At 35.2% G+C, this 19,016-nt stretch overlaps 1 protein-coding gene and 1 long non-coding RNA gene across 2 annotated transcripts; one reads left to right on the forward strand and one right to left on the reverse strand.

The window, feature by feature from the left end:
- Positions 1-814: 814 nt before the first annotated feature.
- Positions 815-10,201, reverse strand: LOC112941847 (uncharacterized). Its single transcript, XM_069287482.1, has 5 exons — positions 10,177-10,201; positions 9,600-9,755; positions 9,412-9,524; positions 6,256-6,332; positions 815-1,103 (listed from the first exon to the last, which is right to left on the reverse strand). Exons 1-5 carry the CDS (start codon positions 10,199-10,201, stop codon positions 1,049-1,051), a joined length of 426 nt encoding a protein of 141 aa, XP_069143583.1. The 3' UTR covers positions 815-1,048.
- A 7,054-nt stretch (positions 10,202-17,255) lies between these two features.
- LOC104648386 (uncharacterized) lies at positions 17,256-18,671 on the forward strand. Its single transcript, XR_742388.4, has 2 exons — positions 17,256-17,814; positions 18,223-18,671. It is a non-coding gene; the product is annotated as an uncharacterized lncRNA (long non-coding RNA).
- The last annotated feature ends 345 nt before the right edge of the window (positions 18,672-19,016 follow it).

Genomic DNA, 19,016 nt, shown 5'->3' on the forward strand with positions numbered 1-19,016 from the left:
AAGTTGGAGGAGAAGTATAAGAGCAAATTTTAGAGTTGTCAAAGAGGTCGTCTTAGCCACACCCGATGTAAGCTTCATGGGTCAAGGAATCGATGCGCTGGGACAGGACAACCCTTCATTTAAAAGGGCTTGGAAATTCCCAATCCAACCTAACCCTAAAAGAGCCAAGGGTTAGGGCGGGTTGATCCTTCTTTTTTTCTTTTCAAGATTAAAATTTTATTACACGATGAAAATGAGAAGATTTTCAAATCTAATATGACATGTATCTAGAATATACGTGGATACATGTATCCGGTGTGATGCATCCCAGATACGTAAGCGAGATATGGGAGTGATGAACAATATGAGACGGAGGCAGGGTTCGAGATTTGTCTAAGTATCCTAGATACCTGCAAATCCACATGAATAGAGTGTATCTAGAACAAATGAACCTAATTTTGGGTACATGTATCTGGACATACCAAAATCTGGTAAGATTCGTAAATTACAACATAGTTTGCATTTAGGGGATTAGTTCATATACTAGTGAGGTTATAAATTTACCATTAAATAAATAGTTTTGGCTCATGGGCCTATCTCGGCTCTTCCCTGGTCAAGCTTCAAAGGCCAAATGCCTATCTGGGTTGGGCTTATAAGCCCTAATTTTAAATGGGCTTGAAAAATCTTATTCCAACCCTACCCCAATAACAGGTAGTCTGGGCGGCCCTATGGGATAAACCTATTTTGACAGATCTAAACAAAATAAACGAAGTAGGCGACCTCTCCGCCCACTTTCTCTTTATATTCTTTTGTACCGCCGTCGTAACTCATGAACTCAACTGTAAAACATATATTAATATAAAGATCATACATAAATGGAAAAACAAAACATAATTCATCTAAGTGATGAAGGAATTAAAAGATCGAGCAACAAGTACATGCTGAAATTAAATAATAAACCTTTTACATTAATTATTATTATTATTATTATAAAGGAGCAAAATGACTCTTTTCTCCTCTTCAGTAAGACGACCCATGAGTCTGGCTAGAGTCTTCACATCACGAAGCCTTAGTTGTTGCCTTGGAGGGAGTCTGCTAGATGAAGCTGAAGTTGGAGGCTGCGACTGCACAATTGTTGAGTTATCAATGCCAGTAACTACTTCAGAAAAGCTCTTTTGGGGAATTGAAGCGATAGTAGAACCCTGTTGTTCTCCGACTTGTTCCTCCATCTTTTTTTTTGTTCTTCATTCTAAGGAGAAGAAGAGTATATATATATATAGGAAAAAGTTATTGGGTAGGGTTGGAGTGGGAACATTTAGAGTCAAAGTAATGTTCATTAGGGGGGTGTTTTAAAGTATAATAAATTTTTTTTTGACAATTTTAATTATTTTTTTGTCTTTTTACATTTAATTATCTTATCAATCATGATAACTTTAATTAAAAAATCATAAATGAAATTGACTAAATTTCAATCCTCATTAGAACATTATATGTTTGACAAAATACATAAAGACCTCTTTAATTTGTGATTTTATTCAATTTTTTCTAAACTCTAAATTATTAATAGATAAATTTGCTTATTTGATTGTCTTTATTTATACATGATTTTATTACAATTGAGTGAGATAAACATACTCTTTACATTTATTTTTTTTGTTCGTGTGCTATTATTCAAATTTTATTTTACTTTTTAAACTTCAATAACCTTTTTGATTTTTTTTGGGGTCAAATTTATAATAAATTTTGACTGAGCTTTTCTTTTCAGACAAAAAATAATTAGTTATTTGGCAAAAATAAAATATTTTAATATTTTACTTCACTAACTCAATTTGTAGTAAATTGCAGGTCCTGAAGACTGTCAACCAACCCTTTCCAATAACAAAATAAAGTCGGGACTAGAGAAAGTTTACCTAGATTTTATTTCTACCCAAGTAGGGAAGTCATTTTCGATAGAGTCTCAACTCAAGAGAAAAATAGTTCAAAGCAGTATAGATAAAGAATAATGGAAATCAAAAAATTATGACAACACACCAACTTGACAAATCATTATACTAAATTAAATAATTTGAATAAATTTTTACTAGATAGGAAACATTACCCCTTTTATCTTTTGAATCATAGTATATCATGTCATATAAAATTTGAAAGAATCTGGACTTTTGTTCCAAAAAATAGTCAGTCCTGCAGCTGCTGAATTATTATCAGACTTCTAGAGACCAACAAAATCTTAGACCTTTGGGTTGCTGCTACAATGATCAAATAAATTTCTTGCTTTTCAGACTATTATTACTTCGCTACTGAGCTGCTGCCACTAATTTGAGTTTTAACCTAATAACTTCTCGAACTTGATGGAGGTTGATCCATGAACTTAATCAAGGTTCATGCGATTACATGTTTTTAGCTATGATCACACATTAACTAATATAAATGACTTATGCGGAACTCAAAGGAAACATTTTATGACACAGAAATAGAGATAACATGCATAGCACGAAAGAAGCTAACTAAAGAAGATTAATGAAAATAATTTCCAAAAAAGATAAGGTAAAACACGCAGTGTGATAACATAATTTTAATGAAATAAAGCTAGCCCAAAACAACAAGATGGAATCAGAAAGTTACTGAATTGCCAAGAAACATTAGATAAAGAGAAACGATACACTAATCTGAACACTATAGTTAATGCCAAATTCATATCACATTGTGTAAACTACACCCACAAAGCGCCAACTAGGACACATACGATCAGAGTTTATATGATCAAATTATAATTTGAAACTAAATTTGTACATTAAGACTAGAAAAACAATCAACAGGAAGTAAAACCAAGATAAAACGCCCAAGCTTTCAGCTATCATCACACATAAATTAAGAAAAAGAATTAAACGAGATGAAGAGGAGTGATAGCACATTCCAGCAGCTAATAAAGAGACATCTCAATTTTATTTTACTTTCTTTGAGTAACAAGAAAACCAACTGAAGCAAACATACTACTCAAACAGGACACCGATATTTTAAATACACAGCAAGCTAGAAGTTGTTAGCACAAAGAAATGGACATAGCAATAACGACTTAAGAATGAAAACTGAATCTTGCCCTTAACTTAGTGATCAAGAACATATATTAGCTATATATCCCCAATCATTCGGTTCATTGGACAATCTTGAAATACATAAAACAGAGATGTCAACTTACATAAATACTTATTTAGAAGAGACTGGAATTGGAAATGAAGCCAAAACAAAGTAAAGAAAATTCCAACAGATAAGTTCTCAAATATGCAGGCAGAACACAATTCATTATTAAATCTATCGGAGTATCAATTGATGGTATCCTCCTTTGATTCAACAGAGCTATAACTACTCAATGCTCGTTAAACTAAGGGAAGAAGAAAGAAGATTAACTTTTGCAGAGCAGCTAACAAGGACGACATTAACCTCAAATAACAACAAAATAATGAAGATTTAGCTATCGAAACAAGAGCTCCCAAAAACTTTCGCAAGGTCCCATTTTTCAAGCCTTCAGAACCATCGATGATCAGTGAAAAAAGGGTTTATATACAATTCCCAAAATCCGAAAAAACCTTAAAGAATTCAATGTGGACTCTTTTAGAAATTCTCAAATCCTTTAAAAAAAATAAGGTTGAATACGTACGGATTTGTATCGAGCACCACCCCCCCACGCCACAAGGCACGACAACTCCCCCCACCCCCACCCCACCCCAAACCATGAGGCACGGAGCGTGCCCCGAAGCCCATCTCCCTCCCTCGCAAGCCCCGAGAGACGCTTTGTGCCTCGCGTGCCCCGAGGACCATCTCCCTCCCCATCCCGCCTTGAGACACGCTCTATGCCTTGCATGCCCCGAGGCCTCTCTCCCTTCCACGCCCCGCCCCGAGTCCTCTCTCCCTCTCCTGCCCCACCCCGAGGCATGCTCCGTACCTCAAGCCCCGCTCCCTTGCCCAGCCTCGAGGTATGCTCTCCCCCCATCCCTGCCTCGTGCCTCTAAGGCCTCGCCCCATCCCCTCCCCGAAGCATGCTCTGTGCCTCGAGGCCTCCTCCCTTACCCTGCCTCGAGGCACCCCCGTCCCGCGCCCCTCCTTGAGGCACCCCGAGGCCCCTCTTTCCCTATTCTTGCCTCAAGGCACCTTGAGGCCCCCCTCACCCCATCCTTGCCTCGAGGCACGTTTCGTGCCCCGAATCCCCTCTCTTTCACCTCCTCCCCTCTCCGATGAAAACACTCCATGCCTCGAGGCTCCCCTCCCTCGCCCCACCCCGAGGCACGCTTCATGCCCCGAGGCCACTCTTCCCCCCCCCCCATTCCCGCCCGAAGCATGCTTCGTACCTAGAGGCCCCATTTCCCGCCCCACCTCAAGTCACCCTTTCCCCATCCATGCACTGAGGCACCCCCAGGCCCGCCTCATTCCATCCCCGCCCCGAGGCACACTCTGTGCCCTAAGGCCCCCTTCCCCATCCATGCCCTGAGGCACCTCCAGGCTCGCCTCATTCCATCCCCGCCCCGAGGCACACTATGTGCCCTAAGGCCCCCTACCCCTCTCTGAGGCACGCTCTGTGACTCGTGGCCCCCTACCCCCATCCAACCCCGATATACGCTCCGTGCCCGAGGCCTCTTCTTCCTTCCTGCCCCTAGGCATGATTCGTGCCCCCGAGACCCTCTCTCCTCCGCCCCGTCCCGAGGACCCCTTCCTCGCCCGCTCCGATGATCACTCTCCCCCATCCCCACCCATTGCCCTAAGGCCCCACCTCCCCGCATCTCTACCCCGAAGCACGCCACGTGCCTCGAGGCCCCTCTCACTTACCCCGTCTCGGGGCAAGCTCGTCCCCCGCCTCGCCTCGAGGCACCCTGACGCCCCCCCCTCTCCATATCCCCGTCCCAAGGCACCCTGAGTTCTCCTCCTCCCATCCCCGTCTAGAGACACGCCCTGTGCCCCGAGTCCGCCTTTTCCCCTTCCTCCCATTCCGTGCCCTGAGGCCCCTTTCCCCCTCCCCGCCTTAAGGCACACTCCGTGCCTTGAGGTCCCCCTCCCCGCCTTAAGGCACACTCCGTGCCTTGAAGGCCCCTCCCTGTCCCGCCCTAAGGCATGTTTTATGCCTCAAGGCCCCCCCTTCTCTCGCCTCACCCCGCGGCAAGCTCCATGCCTCGAGGCCCCCCTTCCCTCGCCTCGCTTCTTTCCCCAAGCCCCTTTTCCCTGCATCCCTTCCCCGAGGCACACACTGTACCCCTGCCTCCCCCATCCCCGCCCTAAGGCACGCTCCATGCCTCGATGCCCCCTCCTTCTCTCCAACCCGAAGCACGCTTCATATCCCGAGGCCTCCCTTTCCCCCATCCCCGCCCCGAGGCACCCCACGACCTTTCCTTCCCCGATTCTCGCCTCGAGGGATGCACATGAACCATCTCTTCACCAAGGCACGCTCCGTGCCTATACCTTCCTCGAGGCCTTGTTTTCCCATCCCCGCCCTGAGATACGCTTCGTGGCCCGAGGCCTCCCTCCCCAATCCCCGCCTTGAAGCATGCTCCGTTCCATTTGGCCCCCTATCCCCGTCCCTAGGCACGCTCCGTGCCCCCAGATCCCCCTCACGTCTCTCCCTTCCCCCTCCACTTGAAGCACGCTCTCTGCACTAATGCCCCTTCCTTCGCCCCGCCTCGAGGCGCTGCCTCTCCCCATCCCCGCCATGAGGGACACTCCGTGCCCCGACACCCCCATTTCCCCCTCGAAGTACGCTTCGTGCCCCGAGACCCCCTTTTCTCTCATCCCCGCCCAAAGGCTCCGTTTTCCCATACCCCCCCCCCCCCGAGGTACGCTTCGTGTCCCTAGGCCTCCCTTCCCCATCCCCACCTTGAGGCAAGCTTCGTGCCTTGAGACACCCCCTTCCCTCCTCCTTGAAGCACGCTCCATGCTCGAAGGCCCCCCACCCTCGCCCCGCCTTGAGGCACGCTTCGTGCCCCGACCCCTTCCCCCGCCCCGCCTTAAGGCACACCCCTATTCCTTCCCGATGACTTGCCCTAAGGCATGCCTCTCTCTCATCCCCCCACCCCGCCCTTTCGCCTCTTCTCTTTGTCCAGACCCATCCCCGCCCCCCCTCGCCCATCTCCCTCTCCTCACACTCCCCGCTTATCTTGTCCCCCTGACCTACTCCCTTCCTCTCCCCCCCTAGCACGCTTTGTGCTTAGAGGCCCCTGCCTCGCCTTAAGGCACGCTTTATAGCAACAAAAAAAGACATAAGAAAAATAGAGTTGGGCAGAGAGTAATTCAAACCTTTTATAATGAACTGATCCAAGTGTCTTATTTATCCCATGAATCTTGATCCTCTGCATATACATGGATCTGCGTTGCTTCATAAATTATACAAAAAAAAAAGAGATTAGAAAAGGAACACCTATAAAATCATGGAACCAGAAGAAGACATGCTTAAGACATTTCTCACATTTAAAATGGTTACTTTAAAAGGGATCTTTATAACCAATCTGGGCATGTTGAATAATCAAACTCAAAAAAATCATGTTTTCAAAATTGATGACTAAAAGGGATCAATGAATTAAAATGAAGACAATGCCTCGTTCTGGTTAGCTCATCCTTTTTATAGATTAGATCAAGTCTTCTTATATTTCATGAGAGCAGGTTGTCAAGCTCACACCATGTGGTATGGTGCATAATTCTGCTCTGGCTTTCACCTTCGAGCAAGTAGGTAAAGATTCAAAAACTCTGAAGGTACTAATTTTTGTGTAGGACATGTATACTAGGCGGAGAACTTGAGGTTAATGACGTTCCCTTTTAACTAGACTTTCTTTTTCTCTCGTATTTTATCCCCTTTTATAGCTTCCTCGTTATATTTCGTTCTCCCCTTTTCTGGTTTTCCCATCAGTTTTGTCTGTGCTACCTAATATATTGTGTGTCTAAAGGAATAGCAATAATTGTATTTTACTGAAATATGACAAAATCTCTAGATTAAGGGGATGCTAGTGAAATGTTGTCCCTGATTTTCTTTAGTGATAAAGCTATTGTCAAGTTCTGATGACCTTCACAAATTTGTACATGTTAAGTTTCTGCTTATGCTAATACATAGACTTAGCAAGAAAAATCAAACTGGAGGCAACATAATTTTCATTTCTTCTTGTCACTTTGTCAGGAGTGTTATTTTCCGTTGATATGTTATTGTATTTTTTCCACTACTATATGGTTTAGGCAGCAAGATAAATTCCTTGCCAAAGGAATCAACACGATGCTACGGAGCAAATAATCATTGCATGAAAGAAAATTACAGACTGATGACAATACTATTTAGGCTTTTCTGATTTCTTATGTGAAAATGAAGAGGGGACTAGTGAATGTTTTGGGCAACATGTGAAGGTGTGGAGTTTGTTACAAGTAGCTATTGATAGGTTTACAAATTAGAATATTTTTGTGTTTCTTATATTTCTGCTTTTTCAGCTATTCCTCTGTAATTCTCTTCTCTATTTTCTTCAGCTTTTATTCTTCTGTTACATTGCCATTTACCTTTAATTTCTTATTGTATGATGTACTTTACCAAAAAAAAATCTAATTTTTGAATGTATAACTCATATGGTGGAGACTAACTTTCTAGAAAAGTAAAATAACTATACTTATTGCTTTCAGCAACTGTTACAAGATATAAGATGCTTAAACTACAATTATTATTACATGTGAATTGAAATATCCCACATGGGGTAATGGTGTTTTTGTTTCAATATTGTTTATCTTTATTTGGATTTTGTTTTTTCAAGATTTTCATTATCTGACTTTTAATGAGTAGAGAATCTATTGGTTGGTTTGGGGTTTGTCACCATTATTGTCTCATTCTAACTTCTAGGATCATCAAGAATGGGGTTTTCAGTTCTATTTTTCGGGAGGAAACTTGTTTTTTTGGTGGTTTGGTTTGAATATTGATGTGAGTTGATTGTTTTGCTTGGGGGGAATCTTGATAAAGATTGCTTCTTTTGATGTTTTAGAGCTGAAATTTTCATCATCCCACCATAATCAAAGTTTGAATTTGTTGTTTTTTGAGCTCCAAGATTTCATCTTAGATTAGAGTTTCTGAGTTTTGGTTTGATTTTGGGTTTTCTTGGTAGTTAGAATCAAAAGTAAACTGAGTTGATGATGATGAAAAGTTTTAAGCTTTGTAATTTTTGAAAGTGGAAAAAGGAAGTTGGGAATTTGTCTGGATAAATTAGTGATATACAAAAGAAGGGATTAAATTTGGGTGGTGGTGGTGATGGAGCAGCAGATTAGCTTTCACGAGGTGATTGAGAAACAGAAGATTTCCAAAATGGGACGATGGAGAAGTAGAAGAACTTTAGAGGGTTGATGGAAAAGCAAAAATGTTTTCGGATAGTGATGGAGAGAAAGATGAGCTTTGGTGGTAAGAAGAAAAGGAGAATCACCAGGGAAAAAAGGGGATTCCCCACTTCACTTGGCAGTAAAACTAGGGAACCTCGGAAAGGTGAAAGAAATAGGTCATAGCAAAAGCACCAACAATTTGTTATCTAAACAAAACCAGAAAGTGAGACAGTTCTGTATGTTGCGGCAGAGAATGGCCATAGTTTGGTTGTTGCAAGAGTTGTTAAAACATTTAGACCTTCAGACAACTTCTATTCTGGCAAATAATGGTTTTGATACATTCCATACTGCCGCAAAGCAGGTTCATCTTGATGAGTCTTATGATGCATTCTTTCTTGTACATATCTTGCTTATGGAGATAATGTCTATGTTTATTTTAATTCACATGTTATAATTGTTGCAGACCCATATAAGGAGCAATTTTCATCATTGATTTTAGCTTCCAAAACTTTACCTTAAGTTGTTGTAGTGCAGATTACTTATGGCTTCAGTTAGAATATGTTTTCACCAGCCTAGATGTTGAGACCCTACATATTATCACTTGAAGACTTGTGATATAGATAATCTTCAACTTTGTAAATCTACAATTAGAGGAAAGGACTAAGTTCGGAGAAGATAATTTTCACATCATGTGAGCATTGAAGATCATCCTTTTCTTTGTAAATATTCTATGTTTCAAGCTAAATAATCCATGAAGGTTTTATTACTAATTCTAATCAGTAACAACAAAGAGCTAACCACCAGATATGATATACCAAATTCTCCATTCCTATGAGTTGATTTTGAGGTTACCTAAAAATTATTCAATTAACTAAGCCCCCAACCCTAAGTCAGAGGTTAAATACTAAATTGGGAAAAAGTAAATTTTCCACACAGCGATCTCGGTGATAAACACTCACAGTGAGCAATTGCAAGCGATAATCTTGAAGCAAAGCAAAATTCTATGTTTAAAGCTAAATGATCCATAAACTGATAAACCAAATTTTCCATTCTTACGAGTTGATTTCAAGGTTTATTCAAATAATCAATCAACTAAGCCCCCCAACCCTAAGGTACCTGAATACGAACAGTACATCCGAACCAATGTATCTCCTCATTTGCCCCAAAACTACCTCCCTCGTGACTCTCAGCAATTTTATTTTCGCCATCGTCATCTTTGCCATTTTCTGCTGCATACACAAAAAAAAATTGATTTCGTTGATCCAAGAAAAAGTCAAATTGAGAGGGGAATTAAGAAATTCTACCATTTATGAGAAACTGAAGGTTTTGCAGAGAGAGAGACTCATCTTCATCGCTTTGAGAAGAGTGCTTGTGAGAATGATGGTGAAGAAGAGAACTCAACACAATTTTGTATATGTAACGGTCGATTGGATGAAAACAAAATAATTTTAAAAAATGGACTTTAAAATTTTATTACTTTATAGCTATAAAAAAAAAAAATTGCTACTTCAAAATACAATAGATAATTATTCAAATGTATAATCCAGTGGATCCAAATTCCACTAGAATTCCAATTCTAGGTCTTTTTTGAAAATAATAGTACTAATACTAACAATTATTTTGCTTTCAGAAAAGGGTCAAAAATATCCTTAAACTATCTAAAATAGCTTAAATATACCTTTAAACTATATTTTGGTTCATAACTATCCTTCTCGTCAAACTATTGGGTCAAAAATGTCTTCTAATAAACGAAAATTATTAAATGTCATGTGGATGCCACATGAATATCACATGGCACCCCAATAGATTTCCACTGTCAGATAGACTTAAAGAAAAAGGGTCAAAAGTACCCTTAAACTATTCGAAATAGTTCATATTTACCCTTAAATTGTTCGAAATAACTCATATTTGCCCAGAATATAACTTAAAAGAGAAGATACGAATATAATTAAAATTATTAAAAACGTTAGGTATGAGAAAAAGGAAGCACGGGAAAATTTTATATTTTCTTGAACGAATTCAAACACTTTGTAAAAAGGTAGGAATTTATCGTGAAAATAAAAGCAGTATAATATGGAAGCAAATTATAGAAAAAGAAATGTTAGGGTACTGCAATAAACTACTATGACTACAAAGTTACTTGATTTATTTGATTATTTTTCATTAAAAATTGTACTAATATGAAATATTATTTAAAATCAAAATTTTAAGAAATAAAAAAACATCTATTTAAACTATTTTAATGACTTGACCAACAAAAAATTAATTTTTGTACAGTTACTCAATTATGTTATTATATCAATTAATTATTATTTTAATTCTAAATTAGACAGTAAACCTCGTTATTCAATTAACATTATCCAACAATTCATTGGTTTCCCTATCAACTATCTAACTGGTTTTGCCACTGGACACAAAAGAAAGATCATTGTTTATAGGTGATGAATTCTTCCTTACAATGAATAGGGAGATAATGATTAGTAAATTGGACAAGTGAACGATTGATAGATTACAAAAATAAAGATAGAATAATTGGTTAAATAAAGCTAGAGTTTGACTATAAATTTTTAAATATTTTTGACAAATATTATTTGGGTGAAAATTTGAGAAAAATTTCATATGTGTTTGGCCATAGTATTTGGAAAATATTTTCACTATTTTAAAAAAATATGATTTATACCCCTAAATTTTAAAAACTATCAAAAAACTAACCATAAGCATGTTTACAAGTCAATTAAATTTTCTTTGCAATAAATAACAAGTAGTGTCCATGACTATGGAGCAACGTGATCATTTGGAGTACGGAGCATCATTACATACATCGTGAAGTAGACATAACACATGACTTTGTTTCTATGAGCCGATTCTTCAAATTTCCACCAATCATATCAACACTTTCATATTCACTGAATATTTCATCATTACTTTAGTATTCACGTAAAAAATTATGTAATACAATGCAAACAACTACTATAGAGGATGTTTTTATAAAAATAAAAGTTTCGTGTAAAATTTTAACTTTTAAAAGATTCCAAAAAATGATATTTGACCCAAATACTAGAAAAAACTATTATTTGAGAATTGATATATTTGTAAAAAAAATTGTCAAATAATGATAACTTATATAGACAAAAACTATTTGCCAAATTTCCCCTCATATATTACTTGGAAAATCTATTGTCAAACGGGTCCGAAGAGTTGGTGATTACATAAGTCACTAACAATTAACGATCATTTTCTTTTACAATTAATTAGAGCAAAGAAGCACAAATATAATGTCCACCAGTAAACATAATGTGACATATGATATAATTTTAATAATATTAAAATGTCACACTAATAGGTATATTAGTTGGAGTCGTGGTTTTTTGTGTATAAATTGAGTGGTTAATAAATTGAGTCGAAAATTATAAAATTTTAGATTTTAATTTTAGGAGAGATAAAATACTTAGTGTTTTTTTTTATTTGTTACTTGAACTTTTTACCTATACCGATGGAAGTAGCACGTAGTGTTGGCAATTTAAGTCAACTTTTCACTGACCCGCCCAAATAGCTCATCAAATATGGATTGAAAGAGTAATTTTAAATAGAGCAACTTTCACATATAGCAAACATAAAATTTATATTTGTATGCAAAGTTTGCATAATTGTGTTGCATAGCGAACATAAATATGTATAATTCGTTATATATACAAAGAAACCAATTGTATGATTCACTATACGTATACAAAAAAAGAAAGCAGTTGTATACAAATAAATTGTACAATTTGTGTATGTATAAAATGAGAAAGAGAGAAAGACAAAAGAAAATTGGGCAGGAAAATATTTGTATTGTATAATTATAAGTGTATAGGACGAAGATATATATATAGATATAGATATATATATGCATGTGTACATACAATTTTCTCTCGCTTTATACAATAGAAACACAATTTATACATTTCGTTTCCGTTAGGCGAGGGTGGCGAAGTAGATCTGGAAGAGTGACGAGCGAGATCTGGGAGAGGAGAAAGAGGGGAGAGACAGAAATGAAAATATATGTATATATACAATTTTTCTCGCTTTATACAAATAGAAACATATTTTATACACTTGTGTTTGTATTAAAGTGAGAGGGAGCGAACGAGACATAGAGAGTGGCGAGCGAGAGTTTGAGGTAGAGAGTTGACTGACAAACAGTTTGCTACAAGGCACAATTAAATAAAAGTGTGGTTATAACATTTAATTTGATTTATTAGTTTGTCATTATATACAATTTTTCCTTTTAAATACGGTTAATATTTGGGCTTATACCCCATATTTTATACCAATTAACATATGCGTATATTATGGCTAAACTACGGGTCATACACGGGTATTGCAAGTTTTCTCCAAATTTTCAAAAAACCTTCCGTTGACAAGTTTTAAAAGCGATTTTTCAAAACTTCATATATGGGTCCCTATTAATATTTCAACTCTCGACCCCCCACCCCCACCCGCCCAACAAAAAGTTTAAGGTTTATTTCTAAAAAATATTTTGAACTTCAAAAAAATCATTTTTTTCACCTCTACCCTCGACCCCCACCCCCATACAAGCCCCCTCACCAACCCAACCCAAACCCACCCACCCACCTACCCCCAAAAAAAATTAAGTTTGTTTTAAAAGAATATTTTCAACTTCAAATTTTTATTTTTTTATCTCTACCATCGTCCTCCCATCAGCCCCCACCCCCATCCCAAAAAAAAAATTAAGTTTGTTTTAAAAAAATATTTTCAACTTCAAATATTTATTTTTTCACCCTACCCTTTACCCCTCCCCCAACCCCCAGCCATCGTCCCCCTACCCCTCCCCCCTACCCCCAACCAACTCACACCCTTCAAAAATATTAAGTTTATTTTTTAAAAATATTTTTAACTTCAAATATTCATTTTTTCACCCTATTCTGGACCCCCACTCCCTCGCTAGCCCCCTATCAACCCCTCTCCCCCCCCCCCCCCCCGCCCCCCCAAAAAAAAAATTAAGTTCTTATTTTACTTTTGTAATAAAATAAAACTAAATGAAACAATTTCAACGGATTTTATCTAAAAAAAAAGACTACGATATTTTCTTCATATTGAATTCTTAAGTAAATAACTATTTTTTATGAAATATGGTTAAAATATGGATAAACTAGTATTTTACCCAACTCATTTATTACCCAATTCATTTTTACTCATATCAAATATGGGCGGGTTGAATGATTACTCATTTTCAACCTGCCAACATTTAACTCAACTCGCTCATTTGTCACCACTAGTAGCACATATACCTCATGCCAATCGAGTGTTGGACAAAAGAAACGATACTCTATAGATTTTTAGTGTAACAAGTTTATAATCATTTTGATCCACCTGAAGATGTATATAGTTTAACATTATTCATGAGTATATTTTCGTTAGTAACAATTATTACGTTTCGAATAATTTTTATTTCACAAGATAGGGATCGGATAAAGTCTATGTACACTCTACCTTTTGAGTCCCTATCTTGTGGTAGGGTTTTGCTAGGTATGTCATTATTATTGTTATCGAATAGTTTTTCACATATGTTTAGTGTTGGTAAGATATAAAGTGAAATAACGTCCCAATAACAATCGTATAAATTAAACCACGAATAGACATGTCATGATGAGATAATTACAGTTTTCTTTATTCTTAATCGAGATTCTGGATTTGAGTCTTGCAAATCAATATCATTTTGTTAAAGGAGCATTTATCTCACTAGCGCGAATCAAAATTAATTGGTTGAGTGAATTTCAGGTAACATATAATTCCTTTTAAATACATTTATATTTATAAAAAAGACTACTCGGGTTGAAGAAATAAAAAGAATATTATAAAGTAAAAAATCCAATCATCATCAACAAAGTAAAAGTTAAGATAACCAATCAATCGAGCTATTAAATTATCCATCGAGTTTTATCACGATGATAGAGTAGTTGCAAATAGGAACTGGATAGACATAACATAAACTTCTTATCTTTAGAGAAATACGTATTCATCCTATTGGTCTACAAGTTGCAATCTCTTTTTGTATTGCCTTTTGACCATAATTTTTAATGAATGGCGGAATTATAATTGTGACCAAAACGATCGTAATGACGTTTCATTTTACTATATTAATTAGTCAAATTTGATGTAAACATGTTTCATGTTAATGGTGGTTGGATCAAAGATTATATTTGTTAATTAGAAGTGTTTAGCTATTGGGAGTACTGAAGATACACTTTATTGTTGTGTGATGTAATCTTCTTTTTTTCTCTTTTATTTTAGGCCATGCAAAATGGATATACTTGAAAAATCAATAACTTTCTGAAATAGCTCTACTTAGAGTCCTAATTATTGATTATAGTAATAGTTTAACTAATTAGCAAACATGACAATGCATTTAAAGGTGTAACATGACAATGAAGTACTCGTGAATTGAAAATTACGAGGTTTTTGATTCAAATTAAATCACTATACAAAATAAAGATATAAGATGTTTTAATTTCTTATCAATTCTCATATATTCTAGTCGTGGTAGATATAATGATTTATGATTATAGTAATGCTCGTTATTGATAGAGATTGTAAGGATATCCCATGAAATTATTTTACGTGTATAAAAATTAATTCAGACGCTATAAAAATAACTTTTGATTCATTATATTAACGAAAAAAATAAAACTGATCAAATTATATATTGTCATTTTTTTTTAACTCTAGCTATTTTTTATAAGGAAAATTATAATAGCTTATTATCAACACCACTTCCATGTCATGGCAAATTATTAGTCACATAATTTACTCTTTAATGATTGATGCAAAAAGAGTGGGTGATAATAAAGTGGACTTGCCACATGTCATGATTCTACTTGTCCAATTAAACTTAGCTGTATAATTATAATTCTCACAAATTGAACATATTTATTTAGTTTGACAATAAATATGATTTTAGCTCATTTATCCGTTAAGAAATTCTATTTCATTTTTGTACTTAAGCAAATTGCTTTTCGGAGTATTAATTTACTTATTGTAAATAATTGTCTATAATTGTTTTTTTTATTAGGTAATATGTTAGAACTAAATTTTGATATATTAATATATAAAAATTTCACTCTAATAATATTTTATCTATCATTTAAGAATTGTTTTAGATTACAATATTTATTTTTATAAAAAAGAAAATGTATCAACTCAAACGTTGCCAGTAAAAATGGGATGGAAGAAATATTTGTTAACAACCTCCATTTGGTTAGGAATTGGACGAATGCGTCCTTTTCTCCTACTTTGAGTGTTTTGTTTCATTAACTTTGTAATTTATTTATTTATATATATTATTTTGTGATTCCAAATTACTTGGAGTAGAATAACTTTTGAATTTTCGAAAAGAACAAATAGATATAATTGTATTTGTGTTAAGTATTTAAAAGTTTTTTAAATTTTGTGAATTCTATAAATTGAAATGAGAAAGGAGAAACGTGAGAGGACACTACAAGGTCAATGTTAAAAAATCAAATCAACCACGAAACCACAAAAACATATTTAAGAAAGATTTAGCTATTTTATAGTTTAATTATAAATATTTTAAAATTTAAATTCTAATTTTTGCAATCGCAGAATACGACGGACGAATAACAATTTGTTGAAAAAATATAAATAGATGAAAAGTGAAATTACATGTTTTCTCAATTTTGAAATATACTTCAGCTATCGTTGCGAAACGATACTTACTCATTTATTTTTTAGAGTTAGAGATTTTATTTGAATATCTAAAATTCGAAGAAAAAACTCGATAATAAATGGTCGTAAACTTTCCAAATTCTCCGCCCGAAGAGGAGCCATGGAAACACAACAAGGATGTCGTGGACTGTTATAACGCATACACGTGTCCTCATTTGCTTTGTCTATAACTCCAAAATATCTACCTATCAACTTCAACCAAAGATTTGTCTCCCAAAATAATCCAACCTGGCACGGCAGACGTGTATCGAAACTTAGAGTCAGATTCATGATTTAAATTTTATAAATTTAATTTTTAAAATATAATATTATGTAATTTGAAAAACCATAAATTTGAGCATATTATTATAATTTATTGTAATTCTAGTTGGGTTTTATATATATATATATATATATATATAAAAAGAATTGTTATTAATATCACCTATCGTATGATATTTAATTTTAATTATATAATATTAAATTAATTTTTTAAAAAAAATTAATAATAAATCATATAAATTGAAGACAGAGCCAGTAATCTAAAAGAGTTGGAATGCGTGCACTTGATAAAAGGGTGTTCCTAATCTAAATTCATTCCCTTTGACCCATAAAAATTATATCTATATTTCCTTGTTCTAATTTTAAAAAAATAAATTTAGCTTTAAATTTAAGTTTTAGTATTAATCATAGTATTTTTCTCTTAAATTTATTATATTCAGAAAATGATGATGAAATTCTCATTTTATTTATTATTTTGTCAAGTATGTGCCAATTTAATATTGTATATGGTAAGTAATAATAAGTGGAGGCGTAGAAAATAAAATAATATACTCGTGCAAATTATCTTTCGTGTCATCCTGTGCATTATACAAGAGGTAAGAAGGGAATTAAAAATAAATATATATCGGACCTTTCTTACAAGTTACAACCATTAGTATATTATTTGTTCACATTATTAAAATTTTATATGTTTAAATTATTCGTTATTTTGATTAATTAATTTTTTCTGGTCTCGTCTAATTATTTTTTTGGAAGTATAAATATTGTAATGTGTAGCAACACATTTTCTAAGAAATATATTCATATCATACTTGAAACTCAACAAAGATAACGAAATAAATATTAAAAATATCTTAAATTTGACATAAAATTAATAATTTTAGCTTTTATTTACTGTCGGTCTTAAAAATATATTTCTATTTGAGTAGCTAAACTTAGATATGTACGCCTCTGATGAGTCACCTGTCAAGGCAAGTGATCTTAAATTTTTATAGGAGCATGATATACTCTTAATAGAAAATCTAAAGAAGTGTTGAAAATACTCTTAAGCTTGGCAAAAATTAAAGAGTGCATGTAAATTAAGTTAATTATTGCAATATCAGAAGAAGTACCGAAAACACATTTAAATTTGTTAAAATGGAACTAATAATTTATATCGAATCTATAAGTGATTAACTGATTTAATTTTCACGTCCTACATTTTTATTGGGGCCTACTCTAATAAATATACTTTTATTTAGTTTTGAAAATAAAATAGAGAATGGTTGTATTTTGTATTGCGGCGTACTTTTTGTGAGCCCATATGGTATATGGTCCCAATTACTCCTATATAAATAGCCTCCCAACTTCCTCCCACTTTCTCTAAACTACCATCCATTCAATTCCCCAAAATCCCTTATTTTTCCATCCAAAAACAACATGAAGAAATCACTTCTCTTAGCAGCCTCTGTTTCTGCTGCCGCCACCGCCACCGTCTCTTCTGTATCCAAAGTTCGAATTTCTCTTCACAAGGTAAACATTCAAGTTTTTTTTAATGGATTTTGCTCTGTTTTCTCTGTTTTCAGTAGCTTTAATGTCGTTTCTGTGTAGAGAGAGTTATCTCTTCTTTTGTTTTTTTCGAATGGATTTTGCTCTGTCTCTATGTAGTTTTAATGTCGTTTGAGTGTAGAGTAAGTTATCTCCTTTTGTTTTTTTATTTGTTAAAATCAAATCTTATTTTGTTAAGCAATGAATTTTATGAATCGGAAGTGAGAACTCAGTTATCCGGTGCTGAGAGTTAGTAGATCTCGCTGGAATTAGCGTTGAGTTTCCTGCAGTTTGAAATTTGAATTTATGACTTTTGACTTAAAAACACTTAAAATAAGGCAATCTTACTATTATTTTGAATTCAGATGTTGAATTTCTTTCCTTTTGTTTCAGGACGATAATTTGAAGAAAACTGATGAAGATTGTTCAAAATCGGTGAAAGCATCAACATCTACAGATAAATTTGCGCCCAGATTTGATGGATTGAGGTTTATAGAGACGTTGGTCACTGCTCACAGATAAGTTTACAAAAGAGGCCCCCCAAAAAAAAAAGTTTTGGATGGAAAATATATAAGTGAAAAAGGAGGAATATGATATTGTAATTTATACATGATTGTTTCAAGGATATATCAAATTTCAAAAAAAATTGTTTCCCAAGAGTTTTTTTTTTAAAAAAATCAGATTTGTCTGAAGAACGTATGATGTCGCTGTTCAAATTTGTTTAGATTCTTGACAATATTTGTATTTCCAATAGGAGTTTTTATGTTTGACAAAAACTACAGCTTAAATTATATTTTATGTTCTTTTTAATTGGGGTTAATGACATGGATTCACTAGAAAAAGTGTACGATTCAGATTTAGAAAGTTTACCAAGTCCGGAATTGAGTACGAAGTTAATGAGTCCAGTCAAACTTACACAACTTGGACAGCTAGAATGATCCAGTAGTTTCTGAAAATCAAAATTTTTTTATCTGATTCATGATTTTACATTTATAGAAAACTTTACAGATTTGTTTATGGATATTTGAGAATTTATTTTCATTTCTCTGAAATCGTGAAGAAGACATGTGCAGTCCAATGAATTTCAATCTCTTATCTCTCGGCTCGACGCTTTCAAATTTCAATAATACTCAAATGTGGAACAACAAAAAGAGATAGATAGAGACATGCTAGTTTAACAACAAGAA

The sequence above is a fragment of the Solanum lycopersicum genome, chromosome 7, assembly GCF_036512215.1.
Source record: "Solanum lycopersicum chromosome 7, SLM_r2.1".
In the NCBI taxonomy this organism is placed as follows: domain Eukaryota; kingdom Viridiplantae; phylum Streptophyta; class Magnoliopsida; order Solanales; family Solanaceae; genus Solanum; species Solanum lycopersicum.

Bases quoted from the DNA above. Each gene is read 5' to 3' on its own strand.
- LOC112941847 (XM_069287482.1), bottom strand. From the start codon at position 10,201: ATGAGTTATTTCGAACAATTTAAGG. The intron at 9,525-9,599 runs GTAGAATTTCTT...TTGTGTATGCAG, and splicing joins CCTTCAGTTTCTCATAAATG to CAGAAAATGGCAAAGATGAC. The intron at 1,104-6,255 runs GTTTGAATTACT...ACAATTGTGCAG, and splicing joins GGATCAGTTCATTATAAAAG to TCGCAGCCTCCAACTTCAGC.